Genomic DNA, 19,254 nt, shown 5'->3' on the forward strand with positions numbered 1-19,254 from the left:
GCACCAAGGAACGAATTGAAACTTGGCACATAGTTAGTACTCCTCATGGGGAATGTGTGATTTTTCTTGATGATGTCATCGGTGCCTTCATTATGACATCATAATTGCATATGTAGAACGTTACATCCAATCAGTATGAAAATTTTTGAGGGTCATCTCTGGATAAAATGGTGCACAAAATTTTTTGATGACGTCATCGGCCTCGTGATTCAGCAGCCATATTGCTTTTTGTTTTTTTAAACCTTCAAAAATCTTCTTTGAAATGGCTGAACCAGTCATCACTGCCAGCATTTACAAAGTGGTAGTTTTCCTTATGTCTCTTATTAATTATGTAACACACCAGTACACAAATCCCATGCAAAATACACCACACAAAACTGCACAAACACGACACAACACACCACACCACACAAATCAAATCCTGGTGAGGGTTTGCAATCTCCAATTGCTCTTTGTCTTGTTTAGCCATTGTTTCACTAAGGTAATTATGAATAAGCAACATTTTTAGTTTGTCTTTTGGCTTGCATGTCATCATAACCTAGTGCTCTTGAATATAAAGCTCTCATTATCCACTTCATCAAATAAATAAAGCTTATGTTTATTATGTCTGCATGTAGGAGATGTACCTGAAAAGTTGCTTGCAGTGTGCATTTCCCCACTCGTGTTGTGTGTATATATAAATATATATATATATATATATATATATATATTTATATATGTATATATATATATGTATATTATCCCTGTGTCGTAAGAGGCGACCAGGGTTGCGTCAGGAAGGGCATCCGGCGTAAAACATGTGCCAAATCACTATGCGGATCATAATGGATGATCCGCTGTGGCGACCCCTAACGGAAGCAGCCGAAAGAAGAAGAAGAAGATATATATATGTATATATTTGTGTATATATATATATATATATATATATATATATATGTATATATATATATATATGTATATATATATATATATATATATATATATATATATATATATATATTATATAACATAACAAATGCATAACATTTATATAACACAGGTGGGGAAATGCTTGCACACTGCAAGCAGTTGCTCGGGTGCATCCTACGTATAGATATAATAAATATAAGCTTTTCATATATTTGATGAAGTGGATTGTGGTTGCATTCTACAAGCAGCAATAAACACAAGTAAATCAGGAATTAGTGATTCGAATGAGTTCCTTATTTAAAAGTTTACAGCGATATTAATTTTCACGTAAATACGACAAACATAATAAAATGAGATGTGGAAGAGGTGCATGTTAGCGTTGCCTCGCAACCATCTTGAGTGTTGCTCAATTGTCTTGGGTCATTGTTTTGGGTGAAGAAAAGGTCATCGCGCTCTTCACTGCTCAACCTTCCACAACCACTGCTTAAAGTAAAATGAAAAGCTTGACACACATAGCTGAATATATTAATTGCAAAGCATTTTATTTCTTTGCCCATTGTTTTGGGTCACGTGACTATCAGTGAGCAGACCGAGAATGCACTGGCCAACGTTTATTTGCAGATATTTTCGTTTATGGAAATTTTCCAACTGTTTTGTTATTTCAGACATTGTGGAGGGGGGGGGGGGTTGGGCAGAGGGGTTGAACCTTTCGACAAGCAATACCCAGGACTATATTTTTTCTACTAATTATATCTACTTATGTATTTAAAACAGAAAATATTGGCATGTCTTGGACTTTTGCACATGTCTCATTTGTGGAACTTTCTGAATGCTCCTCATGTGTATAGCACTGACTCGAAACTTTTCAGTGTAATTTCCTTCTTAATAAAGGACTGACAAACACACTTTGAACAGCGGATTATCAGCATCTGCAAATAATACAGTGAGATGCTTTGTAAGGATTCTCAAGATGACAAATACTCACTCCATAGAAATTTCGTTGCAATGTTTTCATCTGCAAGTCTTGCCGAATGTTCTCCAAAAGCTCACGGACTGATTATGTGTGTTCACTGACAGCCAACCACGTGAATTTCATGTCCAAAGAACCAAAGGTGCCATGTTCAGTTACCGAGGTGATGGAACGCATGAAACTCAAATACGGCGAAAAGTTTCAGTCTGCAAGCAACGTGCAGGTGATATCTGGGCCTCCGGAGAATGTGCCCAGGAATGTGAGCGTCCTTGCAGTCGAAGGTTGCCACTCTTTCGTCGTAATCAATTGGCTACCTCCAGAGAACTCCAGTATCACCGGTGGGGGAATTTGGACTGATGGTGGATGAGTGAAAGAATAAATTATTTATGCATTTCTGCATGTGAGAACAGAGAAATATGAATGCTTATGAAATTGCAAGAGCTATTTTGTTGTGCACTTTTAATTACCCTCGCCAAATGAGAGGGTATTGCATTTCGGTCCGTTTTCTTTTTGTTTGTGTCTGTCTGTCTGTCCGCATAGAACGTGAGTATGTGTATTAATTAAGTTCGATCCTTTGGAGCCCGAACACTTTTTAAGACCCCAAAAATCCTGAAGACCCCTAATACACTCTTGACCCTTTAATACCCCTTAAGATCCCTAAACCCCTTTAGACCGCTAATACTCTTAAAACCCCTCAGACCATTCAGACCCTGAAGACACCTACGACCCCAAAGGCCCTTCACACCGCTAAGGCTATTAAGACCATTGAAAACACTTAAGACCTTTAAGACCCCAAAGACCCTTTACCACCCTAAAAACACTTTAAGATCATTTAGACCTTGAAGCTCTTTAGAAGCCTAAGACCCTGATGACCATTTAGACCCCTAAGACCCTATATACTCCGTTATACCCTTTAGCCAGATCAGATTATATTGTCAGGTCAGGCCAGAACAGATCTGTGACTTGCTGCAGCTATCATGTAAACCTGTACTAACCTGTTTCATGGTCGGGTTGACGGCGACGAAACCGTCTCCCCCACCAGGTTTTCTGGTGAGGGGGTGTATGATATGGACACCCAGCAGGATTAAAAACAAAACCTGTCAAAGGGCGGAGGAGCTCCTTGTGAGCCAACAGCAGTCGTGAACTGTGATGCCAACATCCAACAATCCAACAGCAGTCGTAATGTGAAAAGCTTCTGTCAAAACACATATCTCATGCTCAACTGTGTCTGCGGACATCCCACTGCAGTTGGGTTACTTTTTTATGAGGTTGGTGGCAGGATTTGCACTCTGGTCACGGTAAAACCCTTCACTCCGCAAAACACAAGAAAACCTTCAAAATAGTCTGATCTCTCTGATGGTTACCACGACCAAGGAGTTGCTGTAGCTGTGTCCAATAAGCTGATTACTATGGTAATTGAGTTAACACCGGTCAACGAGCGTATTATGAGACTGAGAATTCATCACTCCTTGGGTGACATTTCTGTGGTCTCTGAATATGCTCCAACTGAGGCGAATGATCTCACCATGAAGGACACATTCTATGCCACGCTCGATTCTCTGGTTGATCAGTGCCCCAGGTGAGATACTCTTCAGTCTTGGGGGATTTCAATGCAGAGACTGGAACTGATATTGATGGTGATGACATATATGTGTTGGTCCCCATGGGTCTGGAACTGTGAACCAGAATAGCACTAAATTCCTTGACTTTGCAAGAAGTCATGGACTTAGGGTGGCTGGTTCATGGTTTCAGTGCCCACAGGCTCATCACCGGACTTGGTATTCCAATGCTGTTGGTGTAGCAAAGGAGATTGACCATGTGCTCGTTGATGGTCCTGAAGGATGATCCACAACTTCAGGGTCTACCGGAGTGATCAGTTCCTCAATACCGACCACAGACTTGTGGTAGCAACTCTGAAGTTGCAGGTTTGCCACCCTCTGCTTGAGCACCAGTGCCCAGAGCAGTCATGGTTTCCACCAAAGGGGTCAACGATTGACCATAGCCTTGTCCTTCAGGTCCTCACCAAACACAGATGAGAGTCTCGGCAGGGGCTGCTTGCAGCCTATGATGATCTCTGCAAAGTGTTTGATTCAGTGAATCAGGATGCCCTCTGGAGGATTCTTAGTTTTTGTGGGGTGCCACCAAAACAGAACAATCTGATGTCTGAACTATACTCTAGTACTGAGAGTGCTGTAAGATGTGGTGATACCATCTCCGACTTATTTCCAGTTGTTACTGGAGTTTGTCAGGGGTGTGTACTGGCCCCCAAACTTTACAGTGCTTGTATGAACTGGATTCTGGGGAGGATGTCCGAGAGATCAACCTACAGTGCATCGTTTGGGAATGTCAAGATTTCTGACCTTGATTTTGCAGATGATGCAGTCATCTTTGCGGAGACTCTGGATGTCCTTTTCTGGGTGCGTGAGGTGCTTAATGAGTTGGAGCCACTCAGATTGTGGGTTTCCTGGGTCAAAACTAAGATCCAGGCTTGCAATGACATCTTGGATGCTGCTATCTTATCTGTACCTGTTTGTGGTGAGGATGGTGAGGTCATGGAGAGATTCACTTACCTTGGCAGTGATACTCATGTCTCTGCTGGCTGTGAGTCAGAGGTCAATAGACGTCTGTGTCAGGGCTGGGGACTCATGGATTCACTGGGTCATGGGGTGTGGCGCTGCCGCGACCTGTGCGGGAAGATGACAGTCCAAGTCTTCAGGTCCTTGGTGCTTCCAGTCTTGCTCTTGGGATGTGAGACTTGGACTCTGACCAGGGATCTGAGACAGAGACTTAATTCCTTTGGTACCAGGTCTCTTCAGAGAATCCTTGGCTATCACTCATCAGACTTTATGTCCAACAAGTGGTTGCTGAGAGAGACTCAAATGAGATTTGTTACCTGCAATGTCCCTGAGCATCTGCTGCGGCTGTTTGGACATGTGGCTCGTTTTCCTGACGCTGATCCTGTTCCCCATATTCTCTCAGTGAGGGAGCCTTGTGAGTGGAGGAGGCGATGGGCCGACCACGTCCCTCGTGGTTTCAGCAGGTTGATCAGCATCTCAAGGAGATGCGGATGGGCCAGGCATCTGCTTGGGGGATGGCCAGATGGAAGCCCCTGGAGTACCGACGGAAAGTGGATGTCGCAATGTGCTGCTCCGGCGCATGCTCCCATATCTGACTTGACCTGACCCTTTAGGTCCTCTAAGACCCTTTTGTACCCTGAAGACCTTTTGACTTATTTCTACCCTTTAGACCTTCACACCTTTCAGACCTTTTCATACCTGGAAGATGCCTTTGACCCTTAGTCCATTTTTAGACGATCATTTCGACCCCTTCAGAAAACGCCAACCCTTCAGACCGTAAATTACACGCTTTAGACCCCTTCGACCTTTGAAGACCCTTTAGACCATTTTGCACTTTAGACCCATTTAGACCTTTTCAGATCTTTTGACCTTTCCACCTTTCAAACTTTAGACCTTCAGACCATTTGACCTTTTCAGACCTTTGACCTTGACACATTTACAACTCTATCATTTAGACCTTTCACTTAGTACATCCTTTCATTTATTTACCACATAAAATACTGTGAACCTGTGAACAGGATATCTCAAAAAGTTACGGATGGATTCAGAAGAAATTTAGTGGACAGTTTGGGTGTTTGGGGAGCACGAAATCGATTAGATTTTGGTGAAGATCTGAATCTGAATCCGGAGATGAGAAGTTTTTTTTAAAGTGATTCTTCACCATTGGGAAATATGGCCAAAAACGATATATTGCATGATATCTCAAAAAAGTTGTGGACGGATTCGGACGAAATTGGTGGATGAGTTGGGTAGGTGACAAGAACAAGCCAATTAGATATTGACTGTCCTGAACCAGATCCGGACTATCAGTGGGATGCAGAACGTAAACTGTTCAGCCTGGCGGAGGTATGTGCTCCACAAATTGCTGTTCTAGTTCTTACTATACTGGCTTAAAGTCCTGATACACGTATGAAAGTTCTATTTTATTTAACATTCATGATTCCCCATATATTACGGGCTGGTGGTTGTTTTGCCAAAATATCCAACAGATTATTGAATTCTTCACTGAACTCATTTGGATGAAAAAAATAAATAAATCCTAACTCTATCCTCCAAGTCTAAATGCGAGCATGAAGCAAAGAAGTAGCACTTACCATTTTTAATGACTTTGCAATGACTATGCCAAGGTCAGAATTGAACCGCTGACCTACCATCCTCCGAATGGATGCACTAATCACAATACCTCCAAGTCTGGTTTGATGAAGATTTGACACAGTTTAACAATAATTTGTGTAATCAGTGAGCAGTCTCCTTCGGTGGGTGTTGCAATCATCAAATTTGATTTGAATGGCCTATTTTTTTTACCCATGACCATCGCATGCCTTTTTCAGTAATTTTCTTTAAATTGTAACATTTTGAAGACTCCCTGAGAGATATCATGCATAATTATATTGAAACACATCTGACAAATAAAAGTATGTGCAGCTTCCTTGCTTAACGCTGAGCATTTAAAAAGGATAGAACATGGACAAACAACTATAGGTTGGTAATAGTTGCTCAGGCTTTGAGGGGTCCAATGGCCTCCTCCTGCTTCAAAGTTGCTTGTGAGGGAACTTGTATTATATTATTATTACAAATGCACACGAAATTCATTACACGTGATTCCCTGTATATCATCTGATGGAACATCGCTGAGAGAGTTTTGCCATCACGAAACAATACTTTGAACACAAAATACTCCATTGTACAGTTGTACCAGACTATTGTGAATTTTAGGATTTCTGCTTCATGAGCTTCAAATTGATTGATATTTTTAAAAATAATAATAATAATAATAATTGCTGCAGGAATTATTCAATCAATTTTTTTCCCCGCTTTCGTACTATTATTATCAACTGGAGACATTTAGGTGTCGTATTGGTTAATTGTCCATTCATTTTGTATATTGCATTTCCAGTTTTTTTTCTTCAAATTGTTGTCTTCTTTCATATGCAGCACCTGGCTGCTGGCTGAATTTTTTTGCTGGAGGCACAGCTGTGTGGCTGATGCAGTGCCCCCTGTAATTTAGAGCGGGTATTTGGAATTTGGCCTGGGTGTCAGCGATAACTCACCTAGTCCCCGCAGAGGATACCGTGGGAACTTTAATGTCCATAAACTAATCGCTAATCTATCAGACGAGACACCCAGTTTAACGTCCATCTGAGGGACAGCACACACATTGATGGATTGCCCTGCCTGAGAAACACCAGGATGATGGCTCATACCTGGGCCAAGATTCAAACCCAAGCTCGACAGCTCAGAGGCGAGTGTGGATTCAATGTCTGATTATAAGAAAGAAGCAGGTGCAAGTACTGTATATCAGATTTAGAGAAACTTTGGGCCTGCTAATTGATTGTTTTGATCTTGTGGACTTCTTTTCAGTATTATTTTTCATTCCTTATGAAGAGATCCAACAGTATTGTTTTGCTAAATTGGGGGAAGCTCCACAATTCACTCACCTAGTACAACTTCATTGTTTTGGCCGTGACCTGGATTTTCACCTTACTTGTAGATGATTCGTGAACTTTATTGTTTTACTGTTGTTCACAGTGTGCGTGTGAGTGTGTGATTAGCTTGCGTGAGCACGTGTCAGGTTGGTTGTGGATGTGTTCGTGGTGGACCAGAGAAGACATGCTTGTGCTGACAAAGGGGCCTTGTTCTGCAACTGAGTCTTGAGAAAGAAGTATAATGGGAAAAGCTTCTGTGAAAATAAACAACGGTATGCATTATGGCATGGGCCATTTCAATTGGCACCTATTCTTTGCACATCCATGCCTGGACCAGATTACGTTGTGACCAGTGGGATGACTGATGGAAAAAAGACAGAGAAATGGTTGCACTCCAATGTCAGCAATGAGACTTTTTTGCCTGTGGAAAACCTCCAACCGAACACCAAGTGAGCATACATGCCAAATGTTTTGTTTTCCACCCAATTCATCGTGAACAAATGCAATGGTACAGGATTTCTTGCCCACACACTGCTTCTTTGTGCTCACTGCGGATTTCAGTGAGATGTTTGCTCAATGCATAGGAAATATTGCTCATCACTTTTTTGTATACAATGTCGATGCTCATATAAGAACTAACACACAGAACATGTAACAAAGGGAGCAGGCGACAAGATGGATGAGTGAGGGAAGCACAAAACAGTGGGGAACAGAGACATGAAGAGATCTGTGGAAGAGAGGGATGGGGCAGGGTGCATGGGGTAAACAAGATGGACATGACAGGGACTTTCAGGAAGGAAAACGGAATTTTAAGGAGGTGGGTTCGGGCTGGATTAACGGGGGTAGAAAAGATCAACGTTTTGGATGGGGAAAGATATGAGGTGGTGGTGAACAGTTGTTTTGAAGACCTGGAGGGAGGAGTGGGATTGAATAGAGTAGGGGAGTTTGTTCCAGGGGTGGGACAAAAAGTGGAATGAAAGAGTGAAAGTGAGCAGTGATTCCTTATTTTGGCAATTTCACCAGAAGGGGGTTTTTGGTGGACCTTCAGCACCCTGTAGAAATATATGGGGACAGAGCACAGCCAAAGCAGGGGAGGCAAGGCTGGAGAGGAGATGGTAGAAGACAGAAAGACCACTGATCTGCCTGTGGTGGGAGAATGAGAGACCCAAAAGCTCAGCTTCATCGCAGGAGATACCAATGATCCTAAAAGCCCTGGTTTCCAGAGCGTGAAGCCGAGTTAGGTGTGAGGCAGGAGCACCAGCCCAGAGGGGAGAGCAGTACTCCATCAGGCTGCGGATGAAAGCTTTGTATGTGGTGGGGAGCTCAGATGTGCCAAGGAAGGACATTGCATGATGGAGGATGCCCAGTCAGCAACTGACTTTGGAGGCCAGCTTGGAAATGTGGCTTTTCGAGGAAAGATCATGGCAGATAGTGAGGCCCAAAAGCTTGAAACAAAGGTCTTCTTCAAGAGGGTTGTTGAGAAAGTAGATTTGGGGGAGGGGGGGTTGGGTGGTTTCCACAAGGTCCTTTTGGAAAGACAAAGTGAGAGTTTCAGATTTGTTCGGATTGAAAGACACGTTCCAAGTTTTTGACCAGCTTGTGGTTATATCCAGGTCTGCAGAGAGTGAAGAGGCTGCCGCCTGCCGATCAGAGGGCTGAGAGATTGTACAGCAGAGGGTGGAGTCATCAGCAAAGAGATAAAGATGATTTTCCAGAGAGCCGGAGAGATCATTCATGAAAACCAGAAAAAGTACAGGGCCTAGAACACTGCCTTGAGTAACTCCAGCCTGGACAGGAAGAGTAGATGAGAGAGAGAGAGAGAGAGAGAGACAGAGACAGAGACAGAGACAGAGACAGAGACAGAGACAGAGACAGAGACAGAGACAGAGACAGAGACAGAGACAGAGACAGAGACAGAGACAGAGACAGACATTAACCCACGCATTGGTTGTGACAGGAGAGGAAGTCCGTGAGCCATGAGTGGAGATTGCATTGGATACCATAGGAAGAAAGTTTGGTGAGCAGGGCAGGGTACTAAACCGTATATAAAGCTCGTGATATGTCTAGGGAGATAGCTCTGATCTCAGGTATGGCATTGAGTACCTCCATCCATTGTTGGGAAAGCAGAAGCAGCATGTCCAGGGTAGAGTGACCTGGTCTGAATCCAAATTGATGATTGGAAATCAAGCATTGGAGAAGAGGAAGGATTTAATGTTGCAACCGATGATGGATTCCATGACCTTGCTGATGATTAAGAGCAGGCTGATTGGTCTGTCATTGCAGGGATCTGTTTTTGCACCTTTTTTACATAGAGCGGTAATGTTTGCTGATTTCCAAGCAGATGGCAGATGACCTTGAGCAAATGAGAGGATGAATAGAACAGAGAGGAGGTGAGCAAGAGCAGAGGAGCAGATTTTTAGGACACGTGGGCTGATGCATTCTTGACCGGTTGCAGAATCAGAATCGAGGTTTGACTGCAAACTCTTCACCTTATCAGGAGAAAAGGACATCGAGTCTTGGAACAGCTTGGTGTGACTGGGTAAGATCGGTACATAAAGCGATGGGTTTGGGACACAGAAGAAGCAAACACAGAGTTTCGGCATTCATCCTTTTTGTGTGTAGTGTCAGCTATGCAGCCATTTGAGGTAAGGGTAGGGATCAGGTCAGGTCAGGTATGCGAGCATGTGCCAGAGCAGTGCGTCGCTGCATCCACTTTCCGCCGGTACTCCAGGGGCCTCCGTCTGGCCATCACCCAGGCAGATGCCTGGCCCATCCCCATCTCCTTGAGATGCTGATCAACCTGATGCAACCAAGAGGCACGTGGTCGGCCCATTGGCCTCCTCCACCTACGAGGCTCCCTTACTGAGAGAATCCAGTGTGCAGGATCAGCATCAGGAAAATGAGCCACGTGTCCATACAGCCACAGCTGATGCTCACGGACATGGCAGGTAACAAATCTCATTTGAGTCTCTCTCAGCAATTGCTCGTTGGACACAGAGTCCGGCCTGCGATAGCCAAGGATTCACCAAAGAGACCTCGTACCAAAGGAATTAAGTCTCTGTCTCAGATCCCTGGTCAGAGTCCAAATCTCATACCCATGGAGCAAGACTGGAAACACCAAGGACCTGAAGACTCGGACTTTCGTCCTCCCACACAGGTACCGGCAGCACCATACCCCATGATCCAGTGAATCCACGACTTCCCAGGCCCGACCCAAACGTCTGTTGACCTGTGGCTCACAGCCAGCAGAGACATGCATATCACTGCCAAGGTAAGTGAATCTCTCCGCGACCTCAACATCCACACCAAAAACATCTCACAGCACTCTCAGTTCCAGAGTATAGTTCAGACATCAGATTGATCAGTTTTGGTGGTACCCCACGAAGACCAAAAATACTGCAGAGGGCATCCCAATTCACTGAATCAAACGCTTTCTGGAGATCAACATTGGCTGCAAGCGTCCCCTGCCGAAACTCTCGTCTGCATTCGGTGAGGATCCGAAGAGCATGGATACAGTCAATCGTTGACGTCTTTGGTGCAAAGCCTGACTGCTCTGGATGCTGGTGCTCAAGCAGATGGTGGGGATGGATGGGGAACAGACACCAGAAACAGACTTAACGAGATGCCACCAGGATTTGGAGGAGGGAGATACGTTTAAGAGTTCAGACTTGAGATTACAAAGATGTTTCCTGGCTCTCCTGAGGGTAGCCACACACTTGTTCTGAGCTTTGTAGAAGGAACTGAGATTACCTTCAGTTGGATTTTTCTTCCAAGAGGTGAAGGCAAGTTGTTTCAGGCCAACAGCCTCGCCACAAGCTTCAGTGTACAATGGGCAGGTGGAAGGGTAGGACAACTGAAGACGAGATGGGATAAATCTGTGCATGAAGGAGAGCAAATTTATTTTTAAAAATTCCCAGGATGAGTTTATGTTGAAGAGAGTAAAATGGGAAACCAGTCTAGAGGTTTGATGGCTGCTTGAATCCCCTGCCAGTCGGCCTGAGTGAAATGCCAGACTCGTCAACACTCAGGTGGTTCTCTAACAACGGCCAGAGAGATGACCACTTTAACAAGCATATGGTCTGATGAACCGATTGGAGCAGAAGAAGGGCAGCAGATGTTTTCTGGGAAATCAATCAAAATCAAATCCAGAAGAGATGGAGTACCGTTGGCTGAGATCCGGGTTGGGAATTTGACAGATTGTCTCGGTCCCATTGAGTTGCAGAAATCCTTTGCTGAAGTGTCATGGCAGGTGAGAGGGGTACCCACACCCAGCCAACTGGCATGATGACAATTGACGTCACCACGTATGAGGAAGAGAGAGTTTGGATGAGTTTTTTTTTTGCTAGAGGCATGCCTTTCAAGCGGATAGAAGTGGATAGAAAATGGTCTCTGTGTTCAGCAGAGGAGGGATTAACCAGGGAGAGAAACTAAGGAGTCAGAGACTTGAAGAAGGAAAAGGAGGAAAGTTTCTGTTGAGCAGATTATGTCTGGTTTGTCATTGGCAACCTGTATGGAGAGATCAGTTCGGTTAGATTGAAGGCCTTGGATGTTTGAGGTCCACACTGTTGAGGAAGAGGGAGGGGAATTGGCTTTTGGTGCAGGGGAGGGGTGGGGGAGGGCAGGACAGGGGAGGAGAGGGGGAGGTAGAGAGAGTTTTTGACTGTGTATAGGAGATTGTAGAAGAGCTATAGGAGAGTGTCGTATGGGGAGGAGGACAAAGGGTTAGGTGGTGATGGGATGAGGTGCAGTGTGGAGTAATAAGAGAGAGGGCAAAGGGATGTAGGAGATTGGAGGAGGTGGAGGAATGAGTTGGAGGAGAGAGGGTGGGGGAAGGAGGCATCTTTGTGGATGTGAGGGGGGGCAGCTTTGAGAAGTGGGAGATTTGAAGGGGAGGGGTGAGGGGGGAGAATTGAGGGTGTGGGGGGTGGGGGACCTTTTGAGAAATGTGAGGGGGGAGCTTGGACGGAGAAGAAAGAGAAGTTTGCTTTGAAGAGCGAGGGGGTGGCCAATTTGAAAGGGAGGAGTGAGAGGGAAGCTTTGAGGGGAGGGGATATGATGAGGAGCATGCATAGCCATGGGGGAGGACGGAGCAGGAAGGGGTGTTGAGAGGGGAAGGATAAGATTGGGTTGTGGAATGGTAAAGATGGGAGCAGAAAGCGGGAGGAGCAAGATTTGAGGGGGTGGGAAGAGGGGGAGGTGTGATGAGAGGAAAGAAAGAGCATGTTTTAGTTATTGAGGAGTGTACTGAATGAGAGAGAGATATTTGTTACGTTGGAACGGAGCCCACAGATGTTTGAAAACCATACAGGTTGAGATATCAGGAGGAGCTGTGAGTAAAACAGAGGGCATTGGAGAGGTGCTAAGAGGAGGTATAGGATGGGGGACAAGATGAGAGGAGTAAGGAGGTGGGTATAACAGGGAGGGAGTTAGGAGGAGGTAGATTTAAGGAGGTGGGGTGAATTTGCACTGAAGTTAGAAAAAAAGAATGATTGATGGACGAGGAACATGCTTAACAAAATAGGATTTTAAAAAATTGTCGGTCAGAGATATGTTTAGATACGTTGGAGACGGGATGGAGTGCAGAATAATTGAGAGAATGGAGAAAGGAAGCACTGTCATAGATGAAATTTTTAAACACGCGATGAAAGAAAGGTCGAATTGAACCCAGCCATTTTAGTGGGGCAACTTAGCATGACAATTGTGCATTTTGTGAGGAAAGCACCAAATTTGGCACACTAGTAGCCTATCATCATATTATGAACAGATTTGGATATTGGGCCATCTCAAATTCAGCCGCTGATGGCTGTGGCAGCCATTTTCCACTGCCATCAAAAATGTTGAGATGGCCCAATATCCAAATCTGTTCATAATATGATGATAGGCTACTAGTGTGCCAAATATGGTGCTTTCCTCGCAAAATGCACAATTGTTATGCTATATTTAGCTAAGTTGCCCCACTATTTGAAGAACAACAGGGCAGAGAGAGGAAGTTGAAATATTGTAAGAGACCATTTTTTTTTTGAGGAATATGGAAGAGGGGGACAGAGTGAAGGAAGAGTTTGAAGAAAAGGTCATGATGGTGTTTGGTGAATACCTTCACAATCAAATTGGGACTGGAAAGATAGAATGGCAAAGAAGAGAAGGAAGAGGAATAGTCGGTAGAGGTGCTGTGACATTTTAAACCAAACCAAAAGGTGCTGTGACATTTTCTGAGGTGACATGCCAGACCAGAGGTGACATCCTATGATGCTCTACAGCTGAGTAATCTTTAAGAGGAATAGTAGCCTGGCTTGTAACCTGTAGGTAATTGTGTGAAAATGTTTTTAAAAAAAAATTAAAAAATTACACTTCTGTTTATACCTTTTGAAAAGATATACCTTCAAAGTTCGAGCTCAGAACCAGGAAGGCCTCGGACCAGAGACGGAACCCGTGGCTTTTGTGACCGAGTCTGGTAAGTTTTGCGAGCATTTTTTGTCATCCAGTGTAAAATTTACGTTGTCACAGTTCTTTCTGGTTTTCATCCGTGTGGCCGAGCATTTCACAGTTTCAGCATTTGACAGATGGTTTTCTTGCTTCAATGTATCTTTTTTTTTGTTTCTCTCCCGTCTTTATTTCTTGTGCAGTTAACTTTGCCAACAACCGCTCATCTGGTAAGTGTGACAAGCAGCACCGGTCACTCCAAAGCTATGTGCTTGCACACATTTGGCTCATAACATGGTCAGGAACCACTTTACACCTCATGCACTTGGCCATTTCTCCACTATTTCTATAACAACTGCAAATTCTGAGGATCTTGGTTTTCTTGCCAATGCTATTCCTCAAATCCTCTCTATCCCAGGCACAGAGCCCATTTGGATCCAGTTCCCGTTCAAGTATGACAAATCCTACACCGACTGCTACGGAAAGCAGTATGTGAAGCGCACCTGGTACCGAAAGTTTGTCGGCATTGTCCTTTGCAACTCTCTTCGGTACAAGATATTCATTAGTGACAAACTGCAAGGTGAGCATGTCGGTTGCTCTGAACGAATGCTGTCGTGCAAAAAAAAAAAATTGGCCAATGATAGGCCTTTGGTGAAATCGTTGTCCAATGCCCAGGATGCCTCTGAAAGTTCAAACATTGACCCTGGATAAGGCTGTTGGTGAGAACAATTCTGGTTGTTGGATGCAGCACCAAACCAAAAGGTGCTGTGACATTTTTTGAGGTGACATGCCAGACTAAGCTGTTGGTGAAAACATTGTCTGGGTCTCTGTTTTATTTGCTTTTTCAATTATTTCTGTTTTCAATGTGGTAGGTTGCTTCCAAATGATGGTCATTGTGGAGGGTCAGTGTCCAATGCAATGTAACCATCACAGAAAAATAAAACATAACAGCTGTAAACGTGCATGTCGAGAAAAATACAATTTCCTGAAAATTATCTCAACAACTCATAAAGTTTGCTGGCAGGGGAAATATATGGCTTATTCACTAAATTCGGTGGTGTAATGGTTACCCAGGCAAAAATATGTTCCTTTCATGTTTTCATTCCTTTCATGTCGTAATTCTCTGCAGACTACTGTAGTAGGACCTGTTACCAACTATAGCATATAAGAGTACAACTCGCATATACTACAGTTCTAACTGTAGCATTTTTGTCTGGGTAGAGCATCTGCCTCTGAGTCTGGGAGGTCTGTGGTTCGAACCTATTTCGAGTCATACCAAAGACTTTAAAAGTGGTCTGTGCTGTTACCTTTCTTGATGCTCAGCATTTAAAAAGGATAGAACACAGACAAACAACCATAGGTTGGCAACCATTGTGTAGGTTTGATAGGCCTCACGGCCTCCTCCTGTGTTGAAGTTCCATATAAGGGAACTCATATTATTATTTTTATTATTGTTATATCCAACGTTGTTTTGGCGAGGAGACCTTGGTCAAGAAAATATGAGGTCCACCATCTCTGTATTTGTCCCATAACATTATGGTACAATGGGATTCTAACACACTTAAGTAATTTTCAATAACCACAAAAAGTTTTTTGGGTGTGCTCATAAAAGTGAATTTTTGATCCAGCCTTTTGGTTCCCAACCAGTTGCATCGAAATTTGCTCTCCACACCAACATCAGTTTACTGTGACAGCGTGTTGGGTGGAGCCATTTTGCATTGAGATGCACAAAATGTTTCTTGCATCAATAGCAGTTCATCTGTCAGTGCTGGAAGTGGAAGACAAGTGGGAAAGGAAGAAACAGTTTGAAGGGGAAATAGGCTGCTATGTTTCAATTGTAAATTAAATCGACAATAGACACGCTCGATATTGGGCAGCAAGTTTACATAATACAGAAGGTTATTGGAGGGGTTGGGGAGGAGGGAGTGGGTGGGGGGGGGTGGGGGGTAGCGAATGGACTTACACAAGGAGGAAAAGGGGAATAACACAAAACGAATCTCCATTGTCGATCATATATAGCACACAGCTGCAGGTTAGCATCATTTACAAAATGAGTAACATGGCTCAGAGAGGACGAAAATGGGAAAGACTTCCAGGAAGGTTCCGTTGGGTGCAGCATGGATAAGGAGACAGCTTCGTCCATGAATCCGTGGTTCCTTGCTGTGGAGAAGATCAATGCTTCAGTTCCGGGGAAGGATCCATTGGGCACAGCACGGATAAGGAGATCATTTGTTTGAATGATTCATGGTTCCTTGCTATGGTGAAGATGGATGCTTCAGGAATAGGGAAGGGTACGTTCAGTCTTGGTGACTATCGAGTGGAGATGATGACCAGTGACGGCAGCGCACACACACACACACACACACACACACACACACACACACACACACACACACACACACACACACACACACACACACACACACACACACACACACACACACACACCCTCTTGGAGAAAGTGAAGATTAAATGAACAGAGCTGGAGCTTAGAGGAGAAGGAAATCATCCTCCACTGCAAAGCGTATTCTGTGCATGAAGCAGCATGGGGGACGAACGGTGAAGGAGAAAGATCCATGAACCAGTTGACAATTTGGTTCATGAATAATGATCCTTTACCGAAAAAGGAGGTGGAGATTTTGAGTTCTGGGAGAACTTCCTCCCACCTTCTGAAACCCACAAATGTAGATAACAACCAACGAAAAGAATCCGCGTGTGTAGAAGAGATCATGGATGTGCACGGATGAGCGCATGAGGTTGTGATGAGCAAAATGAAGAGGACAAGGCAACGAACACAGGGAAACATTTTCACAATAGGGAATAAGTGGATGAGTGAATCCAGGTGGACAACAAGCCTGGACTTGGGAGTGAGGAGGTGGGAATGAACAAGTAAGGGCATCTTGAGGAACATGTGTGACCTGAAGTGTCAAGTGGATGGCAAAGGTAGGAGAGGGCAGGAGGAGTAAAGCCAGATGTTGTTTTAAAGAGATTCTTTTGGGACCACTGTTACCCTGTTTGATTTTTCAGGCTCACGATCTGTAAAAGTTACATTAACACATGTATATATAACGCATAGTTGACTGTTCATACTCATAATTATCAAATATCAATGATCTAAATAATATTTAGCCATCGGAGAGTCAATGTTTTATCACTTTCTGAAGACTATTTGGATATAATGCTAACCGTTCATGAATGACCACTATATTATGACGTGAAATCTTCAACAGAGAATTCCCTGTTTGCAGGGGGTAATATTTACATTGGATAACTTCAAGATGTCTTTCAGTAAAAACAGATGGAAGTGTTGGAAAAACAACCACAACCAAAACTGTTTTCTTCATTGTTGTGCACATTTTATCATTTTGATTTCATAAAAAGAATCCTGGATCTATATGGAGTCATTTCATTTTGTATGCAGCCTGTGGCTGTTGGTTGTATCATTACTGGGAGTGTAGCTCTGCTACTGATGCGGTGCCCCCCCTCCCCCGCATAGGTTAGAGCAGGAATTTGGAATTTGTTCTGGGTGCTATTGATAGCTCATCTACTCTTCGCGAAGAACATCTCAGGATCTTTAACATCCACCAACTAATGCTGGCAGATGAGACTCCCAGTTTAATGTCCATCTGAGGGACAGCACATGCATTGATGAATCGCCTTACCTGCGAGACACGAGGATGACAGTTTGTCACTGTGTTAAGATTCAAACCCAGGCTTGCTAGACAGGTCAGAAGCAAGTGTGTATACCTGTAGGCCATCCTGCCAGCTCTTTATGCATTGTGTGTGTGTTTGTATGTATATGTACGTGTGTGTGTGTGTGTGTGTGTGTGTGTGTGTGTGTGTGTGTGTGTGTGTGTGTGTGTGTGTGTGTGTGTGTGTGTGTGTGTTTGACTGCAAACGTTGCGTGTAAAAGCGTTGCGTGCAAAAATATTTGAAAGATTTTTATGGCAAAAAAAAAATTTAAACAAATAAATCATCATCAGGATATGGGAAAGAAGCAATAGTCCTGTAATCATCCCGGTCTTCTCTTTAATATCTGGTAATACTTTACATACCATTTGTGCATGCGTTAAGGACTGTCGATCAGGAACCTTTGATTCTACCAATGAATGTCAAGTTTGGCCTCAAAGGATTGAATCGATGTTGCTTCAACCACACTATCAGGGAGATTGTTCCAATCCGTTACATTCCTCCGACTAAAGAACTTGCTTCTGATATCTCGTCCCGACCTGTCTGTGCAGCTTGAATGTGTGTCCTTGGGTACTTTGGTGGATTGCCCTTGTGAAGAACAACTCTGCTGGTATTCTTACTTCACCTACCATGATCTTGTAAACTGTGATCATGTCACCTCTTCTACGTCTATGGTGCAGAGTGAAGATTTGTGGTCGATTTGTAGGGCTTGTAGTCGATGTTCAAACATCATACCATGTAGCACAAGAACCAGTCTTGTTGCTCTTTGCTGCACCTTCTTGATCTTGTCCTCGTCGGTTTTGTTTCTCATATTCCAAAGGGTATTGGCATAATCGAGGTGTTGTCTAACCAGAATTGAGTATACAAAGGGAGAATCTCTTTTGTCAAATTTGTAAATGTTCTTTTGATAATTCCAAGTATCTGGTTTGCTTTTTGTACAGCTGCTGAAACATGCTTATGGAATTTGAGTTCTGCATCTATCACCACCCCCAAGTCCTTCTCTTCCAGTACTTCCTATGAGTCTATTCCACTCATCTGATAAGCAATGTGTTTGATATTCTGACATGTAGTACTTTGAATTTGGTCAAGTTAAAAAGGAGTTGCCATTTGTCTGATCATTTTCTTGCTTCGTTCAAATCATTTTGCGTCAAGTCCTTTTGACTTTGAGTCAAAAAAAATATACACAGAGTTTATGAGCCCATCTGGTATATAATTGATAAACAGCACGAACAGCGAAGGTCCCAGTGCACTCTCTTGGGGGACTTCACCTTCAACTGATTTCCATTTGGAGCTTTCCTTCAATTCCATATGCTGCCACTTTTTCAAGGAGCCTTCCGTGTGGGAAAGCATTGAATGCTTTACGAAAATCCAAGTACATGATATATACAGGATCTCCGTGGTCAATCAATCGAGTCAGTTCCTCAAAGACACAAAGTTGTTGAGACATACATGATCTGCTGGGAGTAAGTCCATTCTGGCTGTCCACAAACAGATCATGCGTTGTCATGCGCTTTACCACAGTATCCCTCACAACACTCCATGATTTTTCCTGCCATCAAAGTAAAACTTACAGGGCGGTAGTTTTCAGCAAGTTGTTTAATCCCCTTCTTCTGGATTGGGGTGACATTTGTCATCCTACAATCCTCAGGTAAAACACCCTCATCGAAATATTTCTGGAATATCAGTCTCAACTCTCATGAGACCCGCGCTGGTGCTCGCCGTTTCCTTGAGACATCGAGAGTGGAAGCAATCTGATCCTGCT

General features: G+C 43.7%; 1 protein-coding gene across 3 annotated transcripts in view; it reads left to right on the forward strand.

Moving 5' to 3' along the window:
• The window catches only part of LOC147010702 (uncharacterized), a 94,378-nt gene that overhangs the window by 53,113 nt on the left and 22,011 nt on the right, over nt 1-19,254 (forward strand). For all 3 annotated transcript variants that reach the window (XM_085859906.1, XM_085859908.1, XM_085859907.1), the window contains 5 exons: nt 1,987-2,217; nt 7,720-7,831; nt 13,754-13,833; nt 14,006-14,032; nt 14,221-14,382. In XM_085859906.1, the coding sequence (XP_085716032.1) occupies nt 1,987-2,217; nt 7,720-7,831; nt 13,754-13,833; nt 14,006-14,032; nt 14,221-14,382 (612 nt within the window). The remainder of the gene's footprint in view (nt 1-1,986; nt 2,218-7,719; nt 7,832-13,753; nt 13,834-14,005; nt 14,033-14,220; nt 14,383-19,254) is intronic.

This window comes from Eptatretus burgeri, chromosome 16 (genome assembly GCF_056783735.1).
Source record: "Eptatretus burgeri isolate ZD-2024b chromosome 16, Ebu_testis_v1, whole genome shotgun sequence".
Taxonomy (NCBI): domain Eukaryota; kingdom Metazoa; phylum Chordata; class Myxini; order Myxiniformes; family Myxinidae; genus Eptatretus; species Eptatretus burgeri.